Raw genomic sequence first — 18,842 nt, forward strand, 5'->3', positions numbered from 1 at the left:
CCTTTTAGCATGCTCCATAAGAAATCCGAAACCACCAAGCATCCATATCATAAACCCGTCTCATCCTACATAATTCCATAATAACTATCACAACACATTCTACAAACAACTAATACTACTAATTAACCCTTTATTATTACCCATTAATTGGTCCTGATACTAATTAAAACACTAATTAACATTACTCATGAAAATCCCTTAAATTATGGGGTTTTGATCAACATAAAAGAAAGGGAAAGGATGAGTATCAACTTACTAGTGGAAGGGAAAGAGAAGGAATCAAGCTTGGTGAATAATCCTTCCAAATCTAGGCTTGGTCTTCTAGTTAGTGTTCAAGCGGAATTTCTAGAGAGTTGTGGGTGTTTGAGGGAGTTTGAGGATAAGGATGGAGTGAAAAATGGGGAGGAAATCTGTAAAGAGAGGGTTAAAGAGATAAGGCTTTCACGCGTTTCCAGTGACAACGACAGGGCACTCGGTTGAGTGCTCGGTTCACTCGGTCGAGTGAGGCTCTCCACTGGGTCGAGTGACACACAATAGGATCTCTGGGTTGCTGCCCAGAGGGCGCTCAGTGGAGTGAAGTTCTACTCGGTCAGGTGCTGGTCGAGTGACACCTTTACTTGGTCGAGTGCCACCTCTACATGGTTGAGTGCCGCTGCACTTGGTCTAGTGCCAGCTGCAATCGTTCTAGTGCCAACTGCACTCGGTCTGCTGCCAATTGCACTTGGTCTAATGTACGGTCATCCTTTACTTCCGAGTACACCTGGGTCCCCTCACGTGTCTCGAGGTCCTTTATGGGTCCCAAAATATCCGGGTATTACAATCTTGATATAATAAGATGGCAGCAATACGGGAGCTCTCCGAATTATCAAAGACCTTTCTACACCTTACCACCCAAATACTACACAAAAAAGAAAGACAATCCTCTTGTTTATTATCAGCCTTAGAAAGAACAAAAAGGCAGTTGCAAACCCAAGACTAGAGGCTTATATTATCCCCTGATTGTGCCCGAATCTCTAGAAGACTTCCAGCCCAAACTCTATTAGAAAATGAACAATCACAGAACATGTGATCATGTAATACTACGGTTTTTTGGTCTCAGCTTACTCGGTCGAGTAGCCTATACTCGGTCGAGAAAGTTGTCGAGTACTTTTGAACAGTCTATTGTTTTGGGTGCACTCGTCCAAGTTGTGAGGAACTCGGTCGAGTAGGGCGAACTCGGCCGAGTACCTGAGGTACTCGATCGAGCATCTCAGGTACTCAACCGAGTACCTGGTCTGACGGGTTAATTTCCGCGGTTTTGATTAAAATAGTTGGAGAAACATATATAAGTCGTGTTATCGGCTTAATCATTTTATGATCAGTTCTTAATCACTTTTCTCAAACTTTAAACTACGTAACACTGCTCTCCAATTATCTTCATCATTTCCAAGGCTAGGGTTCTTAGTTTTGGGGATTTCTTTCATCTCTGCGTCGATTTGATCAGTAAGTAATTTTTACCCTTGTGTTTATTGATATTCTGGTTGTGAATATACGAACCCTAATTGGGTGAATTCGGGATTTTGGGGGGATTAGCCTTGTTACGTGTGGTTAGCAGGTAATGGATGTGGATGTAGCTCGCGGGTTACGGATGGAGCCGAGTCATCACTTTCCCTTTAGCTAGCTTCCGCTGTCACTTAAACATTAGTTTCTTTTGATTGTTTTGGAGTTGTAAACAGTTTTTGGTTTGACATCAAGTTGTATTTGATTAAACAGTTTGTACTTTTAATAAATGTTCTTTGCTCGTCCATTTGATATACTTTAGCTCGGGCAACCGAGATGGTAGCACCTTGATATGCTAAGGTGGTCCATGGTAAGACACCTTGGTGTATGGGGGTGTTACATGTAACACCCGCGAATTTCCCATTTTGACATTTAAAATTTATTAAACCGTTTGATTGCTTTATTTTATATATTTGAATTATTTAATTTAATTAATTTTATTTCTAATACGATTTCTATAAAAGTAATATTTTAAAAGCTTAATTTATATAAAATAATATTAATAGCGACAATAATAATAATAAAGCTCCGTCTTGAATTATAAGTAGGTTTAAGGCTAACTTCCGTCTAGCTATAGACCGTCACATTTCCACTTGTGAGACTAATCTTTTCTCGACCTATCCTATATCGACAACACACTTATCTACCCTCTTACACTCTACCTTTAAATATCTCTTCTATTATTATTATTATTATTATTATTATTATTATTATTATTATTATTATTATTATTATTATTATTATTATTATTATTATTATTATTATTATTATTATTATTATTATTATTATTATTATTATTATTATTATTATTATTATTATTATTATTATTATTATTATTATTATTATTATTATTATTATTATTATTATTATTATTATTATTATTATTATTATTATTATTATTATTATTATTATTATTATTATTATTATTATTATTATTATTTATTATTATTATTATTATTATTATTATTATTATTATTATTATTATTATTATTATTATTATTATTATTATTATTATTATTATTATTATTATTATTATTATTATTATTATTATTATTATTATTATTATTATTATTATTATTATAATTATAATTATAATTATAATTATTATTATTATTATTATTATTATTATTATTATTATTATTATTATTATTATTATTATTATTATTATTATTATTATTATTATTATTATTATTATTATTATTAGGGTAGAGTTCCGGTGAGAACGAGGCTTATCGTGAGAACCGTGAGAATGCCTCTCAACCGTCCATCAAATAAGACTCACTACTGAGATTAAACGCGCTCTCTTAAAATTTCACGGAAAACAAAAAATAAGAGTGTACATGTCAAAGAATATCAAGCCTACGTAACAAAATCAAACCACACGAAACAAAATCAATCGATTTCACCATTAATCCTTCCTTAATTTGTAAATTTTTGTCTTTCGATATCAAATTTAGTGATCTAAAATCGTTTATTCATCATCAATTCTTTGTGTTGAAGCGCAAATCAGAGTCAATTTGTTCAAACTTTTGCATTCATCGGCTATTCAATTATTTCAAGATCAAAACTTTGTAAGAAAAATCGGAATTGATTTGGTCATTCATCTGGAATTATTGTTTTCTCTGATCAATATTGAGGTATGTTCATTCAATATTATTTAATTCGTTTACAATCGTTGTTGAATTGATTTTATGATGATGTTAAAGTTGAATTTAATTAAATTCAACTTAATTTCGGATTTGATTAAATTTAGTTAACTAGATGTAATGTACAGAACCACAAAAACATTAATTTTATAATGAAAAGTGTTAAATTAGGGTTTATAGTTTGTTTGTTTGGTTTTAGAAGGATGATAAATGCAAATGTACTTTGTGGTGAGAAAAAATGTACTAAAAATAATGAGAAAGGAAAAGTGTGCAATTTGAAGTAATGGCTGAAAAGTAATTTTGCATGTAAAAATAATGTCTTTGTGTTGTCTTTGTGTTGTCTTTGTACACGTTTCATAAGGAAATGTCCAATCAGTCTTAGTGAAATGTGCATTATATATAATAAGTATGTGCAAGTAATAATTACGTTTTGCAAGTGGTCTTGCAACTGTTCAATATGTCAAATGACGGTTTGTAAGTTTTGCTTAAGTGGTGAAAAGACACAACTATTCACGTTAATTTCAATATTAATTCTAAATGTACATTATATTAATTATAAAAAAACATGTTCCATCAAATAAATTGTCCACTATCTATAGTATATTCATAATTTGCATTTTCTCGATAATTAGGTGCAACTAAAATATCATTAAGCAATCGCTTTGGAAAATGTACATTATATAATATTAAAAGGTACATTAAATTATTTAAAAAAGAACATGGAACATTATTTGGAAAATAAATGTGCTTTCAGTTTAATTCAAATGTCCATTACGTATATTTATAGTGTGAATATACTGTTTTATGCGAGACATTTAACTACCATAGATAACTTCTCCCAATTTATTAATTACCATGATTATGTTTGTGGCAGTTGAAAAGACACAACTGTTCACCAAATTTAATCTCTTCTACTAAATTAATCCACTATATAAACCAAGGAGTACACAATTACTTTTCCATCTTACCTTCATTTCTAAATTAAGCATGGCATGATAGCATGGATGTCCCAGCAACACGGGCTCAACACCAAAGACAAACTATATCGACTCAATATCAGCAGTGATAACCTCTGCTGCATCTGTGGAATTGAGGAGGAAACAACCAGTCACTTGTTCTTTAAATGCCAGTTTAGTAAAGAAATCATGTTGCGTATTCAGACCTGGGTTGGTATAAGTATGCCTCAGGCCAGAAACTATGACTGGAGAGGAAATGCCAAACTGTCAAGACTGAAGGTGGGCATTCTGAACAGCATCATGAACGCTGCTACTTACCACGTGTGGAGGCAAAGGAATGGCTGCAGACATGAAATGAAACTCATAAGGCCTGAAGCCTGTGTGACCATGATTCAATACGAAATCAGGACTAAAATCGAGCAACATATCGCAGGCAAGCTAGCTAGGAGGGACCTTAAATGGATTGAACAAATCATGTAATTAGATTAAGTGTGTTTTGTTTTTGGAAGTCTGATGCTTTTGTTGGACTAATATAGTTGATGTATTTGGAGCTCTTTATTAATATAATTTACCTTTACCAAAAAAAAAAAAAAAAAAAAAAAAATAACCAAAACTTTTAATCTCTTCAGAAAAGTATTTAATTTTCTTAAAAAAAAAACAATGGACTACTCAAAATGCACGATAGTTGCCTACAAGAATGATGCTCACAAACAAAATTTCATGAACCATTATAGGGATTGGAAAGTAAGCCAGTTTTCTTCAAACTGGTTTGATGGAGATGACATTCCTGTGGAGATGGATGTACCATCTCCCAGTAGTCCTTTACATTATTTCCTTACTACTCAGGCTTTGCTCCGAATTTTGTTTGAGCGACTTGGGAGGGAGGAAAAGAAAAACATGGCAATGGTGTGCAAGGGCTGGTCGAAGTGGTTCCTTATAGGAATGGAGTCAGAGGTAAAGGAAAGAGATTATTATCGAGGGGTGGTTCGGGAACAACAAAATGGTATAATCACATCACAAAGGATCGGCGGCTCCTAGAAAGATTCTGCCTTTGCACGACTCTATCTAGTCGTGCAGAAATAATTAGACATCATAAACAACAAGCACGACAATTTAGAAACCGAAGAGAAGAATATGAAATTGAGGAGCAGTCTGGTGATGAGGGTTATTATGACTCAGACTGTTAGATTGGTTTAGAAATATATTAAGTTAGTTTTCTATTTTATTGTTATTTTGTATTATCTTGTGTTTTTTTTTTTCTTTTTCAGTATAAGCCTTAGTAGGCTTTATCATTTTGAAAGCCTTAAATGGCTTTTGTAAATATTTTACTAATATTAATGAAATAGTATTGTGTCTATTTGTTTGTTTACTGTCATTAGAATTCAATACATTTTATATATGCTCTATCAAAATGGACAACAATATTTCCTATGAACATTAGCAGTAAAATAAATGTTACTTTAAAGGCATGATAATGGACATTCGAAGGAATACATTATATATGAACCTTTATTTGTACGAAATAACTTGCTTATGTGGTGAAAAGACGCAATTATTCACATTAATTTGAATATTACTTCTAAATGTACATTATATTAATTATAAAAAAACATGTTCCATAAAATAAATTGTCAACTATATATATTCGTAATTTGCATTTTCTGATAATTAGGTACAACTAAAATATCATTAAGCATTGTTTGGAAAATGTACATTATATAATATTAAAAGGTACATTAAATTATTTAAAAAGAACATGAAACATTATTTGGAAAAAATGTGAATTCAGTTTAATTCAAATGTCCATTACGTATTTTCATAATGTGCATATCTTTGTTTTATGCAATAGATTAAAATAACATAGATAACTTCACCCAATTTATTAATTACCATGATTATGTTTGTGTCGGTTGAAAAGACACAACTGTTCACGAAATTTAATCTCTTTTAATCAATTAATCCACTATATAAACCCAAGAGTATACAACTAGTTTTCCATCCTACCTTTTCCAATAACCAAAACTTTTAATCTCTTCAGAAAAGTACTTAATTTTCTTAAAAAAAAAAAAAACAATGGACTACTCAAAATGCCTGATAGTTCCCTTCAAGAATGATGGTTACAAACAAAATTTCATGGCCCATTATAGGGAATGGAAAATAAGCCGATTTTCTTCAAACTGGTTTGATGGAGATGACATTCCTGTGGAGATGGATGTACCATCTCCCAGTCGTCCTTTACATCATTTGCTTACTACTCAGGATTTGCTCCAGATTTTGTTTGAGCGACTTGGGAGGGAAGAAAAGAAAAACATGGCCATGTTGTGCAAGGGTTTGGTCAAAGTGGTTCCTTATAGGGAACGACCCGGGTAAAGGAGAGGGATTATTACCGAGACGCGTTCACGGAAATGAAAATGGTGTGATAACTATCGAAAAGAATAATCGGATGCTTGACCAGATTACGCATCTGCACGACTATGACTAATCGTGCAGAAATAATTAGACATCACAAAAGACAAGAACGACGATTTTTAAAGGAAAGAGAAGAAGAATATGAAATTGAGGAACAGTCTGGGGATGAGAATTATTATGACTCCATTTGTTAGATTAGTTTAGAAATATGTTGTGTTATCTTCTGTTTATTGTTATTAGGTATTATCTTGTGTTTTTTTTTTTCAATATAAGCCTTAGTAGGCTTTACCATTTTGAAAGCCTGAAATGGCTTTTGTAAATATTTTCTAATATTAATGAAATAATATTATGACTATTTCTTTGTTTAATGTCATTAGCATTCAATATATTATATATATGCTATATCAAAATGGACAACAATATTTCCTATGAACATTATCATTAAAATAAATGTTCCTTTACAGGCATGATAATGGACAATGAGCATATTAGAATTGGATTACTGCATATTAGAATTGGATTCTTTGCATTATTGATGCAATAATATTTAATATACTTACTTACTTAACTCTTGTTAAACCGGACAATGAGTACAAGTGATGCAACTACGTCTTCTTCTACAAATAACAACTTTAAAACACCAAGGACAATAATTGAAACATTAAATGCAATCCAAGACATTCCATTCTGTCCAGAGGAAAAGAAACCTAAAGTAGGACAAGTATTCAAACGCTAGAATCAACGAGTTATTCTACAAAGAATATTGTACAATCGTGGTTTACGCCAAGACTTGCAACAACAAAAAGGATTAAAGGCAATGAGTTACCAAACAGTTTTGCATTAAGGAATGTTGTCTGCAATAGGCAAGGTGTAAAGGAAAGTAGGAAAAGGAAGAGGATCGATCATCGATACCGATCTTTCTGAGAATGATGCGAGAATCGATGTGACAGACATAAGCCGTGTGAGGCCGATTACAAGAATTGACTGTCGTGCATTAGTGCGGTTTAAATACCAAGAAAATGGAACTTATATTGTTACAGTTCGATGAAGCGCATAACCATCCACTTGCTTCGCTTGAATCTACAATATTCTTGAAAGGAAACCGAAAAATGACAGAGGTACCGAAGCAATTTGTCACAAAGGTAAAGGTGCTAAAACTAGGTGGTGTGAAAGCCTATAGAGGTTGGAAGGAGCTGTGTGGAGGTTACAACAACATTGGGGCTACCGAGGTTGATTTCAAAAACTTTGTCAGGGACATAAAAACCTACATTGGTAATTTTGATGCACAAATGTTTGTTGAAAATCTTATAGGGAGAAAAGACACATGCAGTTCATTTTACTTTGATTTTATAGTAGATGAAAACAAGTGCCTGGCTGGAGTGTTTTGGGCAGATCCGATCTGCATAAAGAACTACATCTTTGTTCGGTGAGGTTTTATCAGCAGATGCTACATATAGAACAAACAAGTATGATATGGTGTTTGTGTCTTTCACAGGAGTTGATCACCACAAAAGGTGCATAACGTTTGGAGCTGGGTTGTTAGGTGATGAAAGTATTGAGTGTTATACATGGCTGTTCAAGACATTTTTGGAAGCAATGGGCGGGTGCCAACCGAGAATTATAATTACGATCGGGACAAATCAATGAAGTCGGTGGTCCCTAAGTGTTTAAGGAGTCAACACACAGATTGTGCATGTGGCACATAATGAAGAAACTAAGAGAGAAAGTCAGTTATCAACTGTTTCAAGATGAGGATTTTAAGACCAGGCTCAATAGGTGTGTTTGGAACAACCAACTTGAGCCTGATGAATTCGAAGAACAATGGGGGAATATAATGACTGATTATCAACTTGTAGAACACGAGTGGTTTTCAGATTTGTACGATCTCAGGGAACAGTGGATCCCTGCCTACTTTAAAGATGTTTCAATGTCTGGCTTGATGAGGGTTACTTCTAGGTCTGAGAGTGAAAACAGTTTCTTTGACAGGTTCCTCACACCTCATTTGACCCTTGTTGAGTTTTGGGTGTGCTATGAGAGTGCCTTGGAAGCACAAAGACACAAGCAGTCCAAATTGAACAGTGACAACAAACACTCTGAAATTCCACGGAAAACAAAGTCAAACCTTGAAGTCCATGCTTCTGAAATGTACTCGCACAACATTTTCAAAGACTTCCAAACAGAATTGGTTGCGACTTTGTCGATTGCCGTTTTAAAGATGTGGAGAAGATTGATGAGACAAAAATATATATTCTAACAGACTTGCAGATGCCAAATAAGTCATGGAACGTAGCATATTCACCAGATAACATGGAGATTACTTGTTCTGTTCTATGTTTCGAGAGAATGGGCTTGTTGTCACGAGCACTTTGCCTTTGGATTCTACACAACCAAGATTTTCGAAAAATACCGAACAAAGACATAACGCAAAGATGGACAAAAGCTGCAATGAGTAAGCCTGTCTTTGACAAAGATGGCAAACGATAGATGTCTCTCAAAAGTTTTACGACCGGAAAAGTTTGAGTCTTGAGTGTGGCAAGAGGTTTATTCTTGTGTCGGCGTAGGCCGAGTGTGATGATAACGACATGAAGCTTTTGATTGAAAAACTGAGAGATATTAGATTGGATATGATTAGTAACAGAAGTGTACTAGCAAAGAAGAAAGACAAGATGAAAGAAATAGAAAAGTATGTGGGCTGCAAAATACCTGAGAAGTTGGTGATTCATGTTCCTAAAAAATCTAAAAACAAGGGTAGGACCAAGGGCAAGAGAATTGAATCACAAATGTTAAAAGCCCTAAAGAAGAGAGGAAAAGAGAAGAGGTATTGCAAAACATGTGGCCGCCAAGGACACAACTCTAGAACTTGCAAAGAAACAAACCATCCGACAGTATCTATAATTTGGTTTCTTGTTAAAGCATATTACATTAATGTTAAATAATTATTAAATTATACAAGCATAGCGGATAGTGTTTACCTTCCAAAATATTCAATCTTATATGGAGGCACATAAGCTCTTTGTGAAATGAACATTATGGTTGTTCTAAAGGCACAGATGAAAATTTCAGCAATGTATATTTGGTTAACATTAAATCTATTATCAATTTAGTTGTTCATTTTGGCCATTTTCTCCTTATAAAATCTGATATTTAATTTACATTTTGATGCATATTCACCAAATACTACCATGAAGATGACGACGATGAAGGAGATGAATCTGATGATGTGGAGGACGACGATGAAGAAGATGAATCTGATAACGAAGTGGAAGGTGCAAATTTTTGATTCAAGGATAGACATCCATAATATACACTACGAGAACATTCTTAAAGGCTTGTATGCACAATTCGATTATCTTTGCCAAAGTACATTACTCTTATAGGGAAAGTATATTTCATTTTTATTAAAGCATCATTATTGTTGTTCTGCAAGGAACATTCTTAAATGCTTGTATGTACATTACTCTTATAGCCAAAGTACATTACTCTTATAGGGAAAGTATATTACATTTTTATTAAAGCATCATTATTGTTGTTCTGCAAGGAACATTCTTAAAGGCTTGTATGTACATTACTCTTATAGCCAAAGTACATTACTCTTATAGCCAAAGTATATTACATTTGTATTAAAGGTTCATTATTGTTGTTCTGCAAGGAACATTCTTAAAGGCTTGTATGTACATTACTCTTATAGCCAAAGTACATTACTCTTATACCTTAAGTATATTACATTTGTATTAAAGGTTCATTGTTGTTGTTCTGCAAGGAACATTCTTAAAGGCTTGTATGTACATTACTCTTATAGCCAAAGTACATGACTCTTATAGCCAAAGTATATAACATTTGTATTAAAGGTTCATTATTGTTGTTCTGCAGGGACAACATCAACTTGATTGGAATTGTTTTCCCAGAGTACAATAATTTTAAGACGTTTTGCACAATAAACATTATTGTTGTTCAGCAAGAACATAATAAACTTTATTGAAATTTGTTTCCGGAATATAACACTCTCTTGAATTAAATTTTTTTCAAACTTCAGGTTGTACGACTCACAGCTTCCTCAATATATGTTACATTACTCACACACATGTCACAAACGAAACTAAAAAAAGTTTTTACGGCTTCAATTCAGCATCTTCCTCATCTTCATCATCATATTCTTCCAATGGCAGTGGGTTTGAACGGAAATTCATTGCCTTCTTTAGTACAACATCAAAACATACATTGCCTTCATTTGAAATCATATATGAAATGTATTTCTTCCGAGAATCGATAGGGGAGCATCCTAGCAAAATAAAGAAAACAAGGGATTAGAACATGTACAAATGTGTACTGAATTATGTATTAAAAATAATTATATTACTTCAAACTCACATCGCCTTTTTTAAGCCCACGGGTCCAATTTAGATTACCCTTAAATGTCTCCATATGTCTCATAACGTAAACACCACAATCAGTCTTGTTAGTGTTGTTTCTCCACTTCATCTTTGCAAGAATAGGCTGCAGTTTTTTAATGCGATCAACTTTTACCTTTGAAACACCGATGTCTTTCAAGTATTCTGCTAGAACATTACGCTGGCGGAGAAGGGTGCGGGAAAACATTAGGACACTAATAATTATGAGGTACAATATCACAAAAATTAGAAAATTAAGACAGACACAAAATTTTTGGGAAGGTACACTCTATGTAAAGTCATTGTACATTCACAATAATGAATAAGAACAGTATGTAGTCTTTGTTAAGCAAAAGAGAGCATAGAATCTTACAAAAGACAGTGGTCTATTGTGGAAAAATTCTTCTGGTTTTCCGTCACGATACACATTATCAATGATGATGAACTTATACTTGTTCTTTGTCAATGACTAGTAAATTGTAATGCCTTTTATATATAATCGGGAAGAAGAAGCTCGTAGATTTTAAAAGATTTAATTAGGCAACAAGCAAATTAAATATAACATGCAAAAAGAGTGTATATTGTCAATGCTAACCAAATCAATTCTATCCGGGTTAACCGAGAATTGGGTAAACTCTTCTTTCATTATATCCTTAATCACGATAAAATTTTCAACGATGTCCGATTATCCATGAAGCATCATCTGTATGCAAGACAAGTAAAGTTTTTGATGTTAATCAAGGGAAAAAACATTACAAAATTTACTTGTTGAAATAAGTTTATATAAATATTTGACTTACAGACACACAATTTGTGGTGAAAAAAATTCGATAAGGCTCGGAAGAGTTTCTTCTAGATTCCTTGGCATTCAAAAGTTTTGCCCAACAATCGATCACATCACTCGTTAAATATTTAGATTGTCGTAGCGTTGCCATTTCAATACGCCGAAGAGAAATTTCACCCACATGCACAAGAAGTTCCCTGGTTCAGGACTACCAGTGTTAACTCAAAACAGGATACAGAACATTTTAAATTTAAATATTGTACATTAGTAGAGATATATATATATATATACCTGGCTAAATCGGTATGTTTTCCTCTACTATACGACACATAATCAATCAATGCAATTACTGAAACTCGAAAGAGGAGTAATAATGCATGTATCTGTGCTTAGTAAATTACGATTTGCAAGGATGCTCGGAGACTCTGGTTGACTTCTTTCATGTTCATGAACATTTTCATTGTTGATGACTTCGCCCTTGGTAGTGTCACCACCACAACCAGATTATGCTCATTTATACTCTTGTCGTTTGTATTACTCACATCTGTCATGTTCTCATTCTTCTCAGAAGCATCATAGCCATCTGGTATAATATTCCCTTCTGTACAACCTACCTCCATTCTTCTCTTCTTAACCATAACAGTCTCATTGTTGTCAGGGACACCAATATCATCGGTACTCTTCTCTTTCTTTCCAACTACCTCATCTTCTATCTTCTCATCCCCAACAGTCTCATCACCCTCGTAGAATTCTTCATCAGACGAATCCAGTTTCTTTGGGAAGGGCTTCTCTTGATACTGCTTCACCTTTGTTAAAACGTCATCACAAACAATGTTGCACTTGGATGAAACCAAAGTGCAAAGATATTTGATTCTCAATATTCGAAGTCCATCCATCTACAAAAGTTAAAATATCTTTAAGATAGGTAACTTGTAAACAAGAATGTGCTTTTAATACTTTAAGAAAGATCATTTAATTAAACCAAAATTACATTTACAATTATTGGATATAAATTGTTTAGAAACTTACGTTGTTTTTTGTCAACCCACAAGTCCAATACTGACCCCCCTTGTACGTTTCCATGTGTTTCATTGTGTAAATACCACAGTCAACAACATTTTGATGGTTTCTCCAAGGCATTTTCAATACAGCAGGCTCCATTGCTCTTACTCTTTCCTTCAAATCACCAATGTCATTGAAATATTCTGCCAAAGCATTACGTTGCATGGAAAAATTCAGATCAAACTATATAGAGAGACCATGCAAAAAATATGACATTGTAAAAGAAAAAATAACCAATGAAAGGCAACTGAACAATTACCATATTCCAAGGTTTGTTTCCATAACGGGTTTTTGGGGTTTCATCATGCTGTTGATTATCAAGAATGACAAACTTGTTCTTCTCTATATTGAATACGAGCAGGTAAAAATGCTTGTCGGATATTATTGGAAAAAAAAACTGTTTTATATAAGAAATGATTAGAAGATACAACAGACATAAAATTAGCAGCAGAAAACACTTTGTATTGACTATATATATTGTTTGAGCTAACCATATCAACTTTTGTCACATCAATAATCCCAAAGATGATTTAACTCATTTTTAAAATGCCTCTTGAATACTTCCAATTCTCTTTCAAATTTGAATTCTTTCCTTTGCCCTTGAAATGCTTGCTTTTTAGAACATAATATTGTTCTATTAATATACACTTGTATAACATAAAATTATTGTAATATAGAATGAAATAAAATTTTACATACAAATACGAGGATTGAAGCAAAGAATCGACGTGGTGTCAAGATTTTCTTTCAACTTCATTGAAATTCAAGTAAGTGACCAACAATCAACCACAAAGATCTGCTATATACCGAGGTGGTTTTAGAGATGCAAAAAGATATCAGGTACCCACGACATTCTTAAACTCAAAGAGCTTCTCACTTTGGTTCGGACGTTACACAAAACAAGTCAATTAATTACACATATGTACATTATCTTTATTAATAATGCACATAATACCCAAACGAAATGTACATAATGATTAATTAAAAGGAACATAATGAGTAGAATAAAATATACCTAGCAAGAACAATGCCTTTTCCCTTGGTGTAGTAGACGTAGTCAACAATACAGTGCTGAAACTTAGATGGCTCTGTACATGGGTCAGTGTCTCCTCTTAGTAAATCAAGTTCAGTACTAATATCTAAGCTTGGATTGGGAGTGGTTGCCTTGGGTTCTTCACTATAATCTTCAGATAACATGCTACATACAAGGGTATTTATAAGATTATCCGTATTGGCTTCTTCCTCATTCTCCGCGTCACTATCAACATAAAGATGCTTCGAATCATTTCGTACATTTTTGTCATCATCTTTCTTGTTGTCAACATTCCCATTTTCACACTCCCCTTCTGACACCTCTTTGTTGTTGTCACACTCCCCTTTTGACACCTTTTTCTTGTTGTCTTCATTCCCATTTTCAACCTCAACTGATTCAACTTTGTTTTCTTCTGACTCTCCTTTTGACACCCCTTCCTTGTTATCTTCATTCCCATTGTCAACTAATTCACCTTCTTTTCTCAATGCACAAGGCTTCTGGAATAGTTGAAATGTATCAAATTAAAGAACAATACACTTAAGCACCAAGTTAACATAATATAACAAAAAATATGATCAACATATTTACCTTTTTGTATGTATAAAAAATCGGCCTCTTCAATGACATGCTTTCAACCTGAATACTATTTTTTAAAGTTATGTTTACATTATTCAAAGCTTCAACAACCAAAGGATGATTACTAACATCAATCTCAAAGAGCAGAACAAAGATCTGGAATATCAAAGAACATTAATACCAACGAACTTTCACTATCAGTGAGTTTGTGCTCATTTGACAAATTGAGTAAACTAAATGCATGATCACACGACTTAAAGCGATCTGTTCTCCTTAATTATTGATACTCCTTTTTCTAACTTAGCCTTAACAGATGATATGTTATGAGCTAAACTAGTTATACATTTAGCAAGATCAAGAATATACTCCTCCGTGTAGTCCTTTGTTTGATAGACAGATTCGACACCTGTATTGTCAACCACCTCCTCCATTGGTGCTTCCAACTTACCATTTCCAAACATACCGCTTTTCATCTCATCCTTCTCTCTCGATGTTAACAAACTACTAGTCCAACCTACCAACGTATAATAATCTCTTTCAACTTTTCGTTCCACATGAACAACGCGATCAACATAGATAAGCTGCAAAAAAAAAAAAAAAAAAAATTAATTACAAGAGAATGAAAACGTACCTTCCAATGTTAAATTAATTTATGAACTTCAAATATATTTTTTGGGACTTTTTACCTCCAAAAACAACAGTGGCCCGCCGAAGTGAGTCTCCTTTTCCACCCACTCAATCTTGCTTTCTTGTAAACTTTTTAACAAAAAGGAACACCAATTGTAATCTTTGATTTCATCAACATTCATCAACGATTTTAAAACATGATGATTAACCAAAGGTTTTTGCGTGTTTCTCATTAGCAAAGAAACAGCAAACACAACAAAGTTAACCTTGAATTAATCACCACCATGATCATGATTTATCAACCAATTCTCAAGCGTTTTGAGTGGAACTTGTCCATCTTTTATACCAAATTGTTGCTTCCATTTGCCATAAAACTCTTGAAACTCTTCTCGATTCGATATGAGTTTTGGATAATTCAACTGTTTTAGGGCCTATTGGAAATCCAAATGTTGATCTTACATCAGAAACCTTCAAGTACAACTTCTCACCATCAAGAAGATCGATCTGATTTTGGTATGGGTTATATTGCTTAATTAACCAGTACCCAAGCTTTAAAGGAATGGAACGAACTCTTAACCAAAACAGCCCACTAAATCCAATCTCTTCTAGCGCATCATCAACTTTGTTCGTATGACAAACGTTCAACTACCTCAACTACTCCTGTAGGAGACATTCTCGTATATGCACTTTTAAACGAAGAGAAATCAAACTTCTGCTTACATTTGGAACCCAATACCATCTTATTAGTTACTTTACCCTTTTGAGGACTTTCTTTCTTTGCAGTAACAATTTGTTTACTAACAGAAACAATTTGTTTCTTAACTGCAAGATCATCGTCACTTTCTTCATTTATCTTCTTTGCGAAAGATTTTATAGACTTAGATTTACTGTTAATAGTAGCAGATTTACGCTTTCTTGTAAATGGAGCACACTCATTTTTACCATCAGTGGAATTTTCAGTTGGTGAAAAAATAAAAGTAACTTTTCTCCGCTTTTCGATTTTTATCTTCTGCTCCATAGTCCGTAATAATAAAATGAAATTACGAAACAAGTACAGATAATCAGCAGTTATCTAATTTTAGGAAATGTACATTAATCGCAAATATAATGTTCTTTTAGATGATTCAGAAAAATTTCTATATTAATAACAAACGGCACATTAATTTAAGCTGAATGTCCATTATATTATTACCTTCAATTAAAAACCCAAAAATTCACAATTAGAGATAATCATCAGTTACCTAATTTTAGCAAATGTACATTAATCGCAAATATAATGTTCTTTAAGATGATTCAGAACAATTTCTATATTAATAACAAACGGCACATTAATTTAAGCTGAATGTCCATTATATTATTACCTTCAATTAAAAACCCAAAAATTCACAATTAGAGATAATCATCAGTTACCTAATTTTACGAAATGTACATTAATAACAAATATAATGTTCTTTACATATTTCAAAAGTTCCTATATTAAAAACAAACGGCATATTATTTTAAACTGAATGTATTATATTATTACATTCAATTGAAAATATAAAATTGACATGTAGAAATAATCACCAGTTACCTAATTTTAGGAAATGTACATTAGTCACAAAGATAATGTACTTTTAGATGATTCAGAAAGATTTCTATATTAAAAACAATACGCACATTAATTTAAAGCTGTATGAACAATATATATTATTTCCTTCAATTAAAAATTCAAAATTAACAGAAACTAGAAAGTAAATGTTAAAAGAATACTTCAGAGATATAAAATTGGGGAAGAACAATGCGAATGTGTTTCTAAAGGTAGAAAAAATAATTCAAGTACATTAATCCGAATTAATTTTTAACAGTAAAGTAGTATAAATATCAGAAATCAAAACATCAAAATTATACTGCTATTGAACAATTAAGTGATCCAAATTAAACATTATATTAAGTTATGATAGAGAACAAACGAAATTGAAAAGAAAATACCTTAGTATAACGGAGGAAATTGGGCGTAACTTCAAAATTATACTGCTGTTGAACAATTCTCCTATGACAACGTCTATACTTGTAATGTAAAACGACTGAGCTAAAAACTGGTTACTACTTTTTTTTTTTACTCCGTTTCTTTTTTCTTGTAGGTAGTTAGTTACTATTATAATGTAACTGTTAAAAAATAAAGGAAATGATAAATACATTTAATACCCTAAAATAGTTAGTTAGTTACCTTGAAGCTTGGCCACTGCAGTCCCCGAAAGGGGTGGCTTACATGCTCCATGTGTTGGTGCGAGAATGCATGGACCCGGGGGGATTCAACCCCCTCGTCAACATAATTTTTTTTTTTTTTTTTTTTTTTTTTTTAAAAAAACGACACCCGACGGAACAAGTAAACCTTTTTTTTTTTTTTTTTTTTTAGTATAACAAGGGCGGGGGGAACGGGACGAGAAAGAGTTTAGAGTTGGATTAAGCGGATCCTTGCTTCTCATTTGAAGGCGGCAAGACACCCTAGAGGGGCCGGGTATCCAGCGGGGGACGGGGAAAGGGTTTAGGGTTTGATTAGGCGGACCGCTACCGCGGATCCCCCTAATCAAACCCTAAACCCTTTCCCTTGGTTGTCATTCGAAGGCGCCAAGACAAAAAGACACCCTAGAGGGGACGAGTGAACCCTTTTTTGAGGGGGCCGGGTATCCTAAAATGGGACGGGAAAGGGTTTAGGGTTTGATTAGGCGGACCGCTACCGCGGATCCCCCTAATCAAACCCTAAACCCTTTCCCTTGCTTCTCATTCGAAGGCGGCAAGACAAAAAGACACCCTAGAGGGGACGAGTGAACCCTTTTTTGAGGGGTCGGGTATCCTAAAACGGGACGGGAAAGAGTTTAGGGTTTGATTAGGCGGACCGCTACCGCGGATCCCCCTAATCAAACCCTAAACCCTTTCCCTTGCTTCTCATTCGAAGGCGGCAAGACAAAAAGACACCCTGGAGGTAGACCTGGCAAAATCAACCCGACCCGATTGACCCGACCCGAAAAGGATGACCCGAGACCCGAAATCGACCCGAATTGCTAAACCCGAATGACACCCGAAGCCCGAAGTGACCCGACCCGACCCGAAAATGACCCGAGCTTTCATGGACCCGTAACAGACCCGACCCGAAATGACCAATCCGAAACCACTCAACCCGAAAATGACCCGACAAAATATAACTTTAATTGACCCTAATACACTTGAAATGCCTCTCTTCTCTTAATCTTTGACCCGAAAATGGCCTGACCCGAATTAACCCGACCCGCTTGACCCGAAACACACCCGACCAACAAACCCGAAATAGACCCGTAACCCTAAATAAACTGACCCGATCCGAACTAACCCGAAAATTTGAGAAACCCAAAATGACCCGACCCAAACTGGCCCGACCCGAATCCGACCCGGTTGACCCGTTTGCCAGGTCTACCTAGAGGGGACGAGTGAACCCTTTTTTGGGGGGCCGGGTATCCTAAAACGGGACGGGAAAGGGTTTAGGGTTTGATTAGGCGGACCGCTACCGCGGATCCCCCTAATCAAACCCTAAACCCTTTCCCCTTGCTGTCATTCGAAGGCGGCAAGACAAAAAGACACCCTAGAGGGGACGAGTGAACCCTTTTTTTGGGGGGCCGGGTATCCTAAAACGGGACGGGAAAGGGTTTAGGGTTTGATTAGGCGGACCGCTACCGCGGATCCCCCTAATCAAACCCTAAACCCTTTCCCTTGCTTCTCATTCGAAGGCGGCAAGACAAAAAGACACCCTAGAGGGGACGAGTGAACCCTTTTTTGAGGGGCCGGGTATCCTAAAACGGGACGGGA

The 18,842-nt window shown here is 34.4% G+C and overlaps 3 protein-coding genes across 3 annotated transcripts; all 3 read left to right on the forward strand.

Annotated features, from left to right (window-relative positions):
• The first annotated feature begins 4,189 nt into the window (after positions 1–4,189).
• LOC141607700 (uncharacterized) lies at positions 4,190–4,621 on the forward strand. Its single transcript, XM_074427053.1, has one exon. The coding sequence runs from the start codon at positions 4,190–4,192 to the stop codon at positions 4,619–4,621; it is 432 nt and encodes a 143-aa protein (XP_074283154.1).
• Positions 4,622–7,569: 2,948 nt separating this feature from the next.
• Positions 7,570–7,980, forward strand: LOC141607701 (protein FAR1-RELATED SEQUENCE 5-like). The gene has a single exon (XM_074427055.1). It carries the CDS (start codon positions 7,570–7,572, stop codon positions 7,978–7,980), a length of 411 nt encoding a protein of 136 aa, XP_074283156.1.
• A 275-nt stretch (positions 7,981–8,255) lies between these two features.
• Positions 8,256–8,804, forward strand: LOC141607702 (protein FAR1-RELATED SEQUENCE 5-like). The gene has a single exon (XM_074427056.1). The coding sequence runs from the start codon at positions 8,256–8,258 to the stop codon at positions 8,802–8,804; it is 549 nt and encodes a 182-aa protein (XP_074283157.1).
• Positions 8,805–18,842: the final 10,038 nt, after the last annotated feature.

Source organism: Silene latifolia, chromosome 10, assembly GCF_048544455.1.
Source record: "Silene latifolia isolate original U9 population chromosome 10, ASM4854445v1, whole genome shotgun sequence".
NCBI classification, from domain to species: Eukaryota; Viridiplantae; Streptophyta; class Magnoliopsida; order Caryophyllales; family Caryophyllaceae; genus Silene; species Silene latifolia.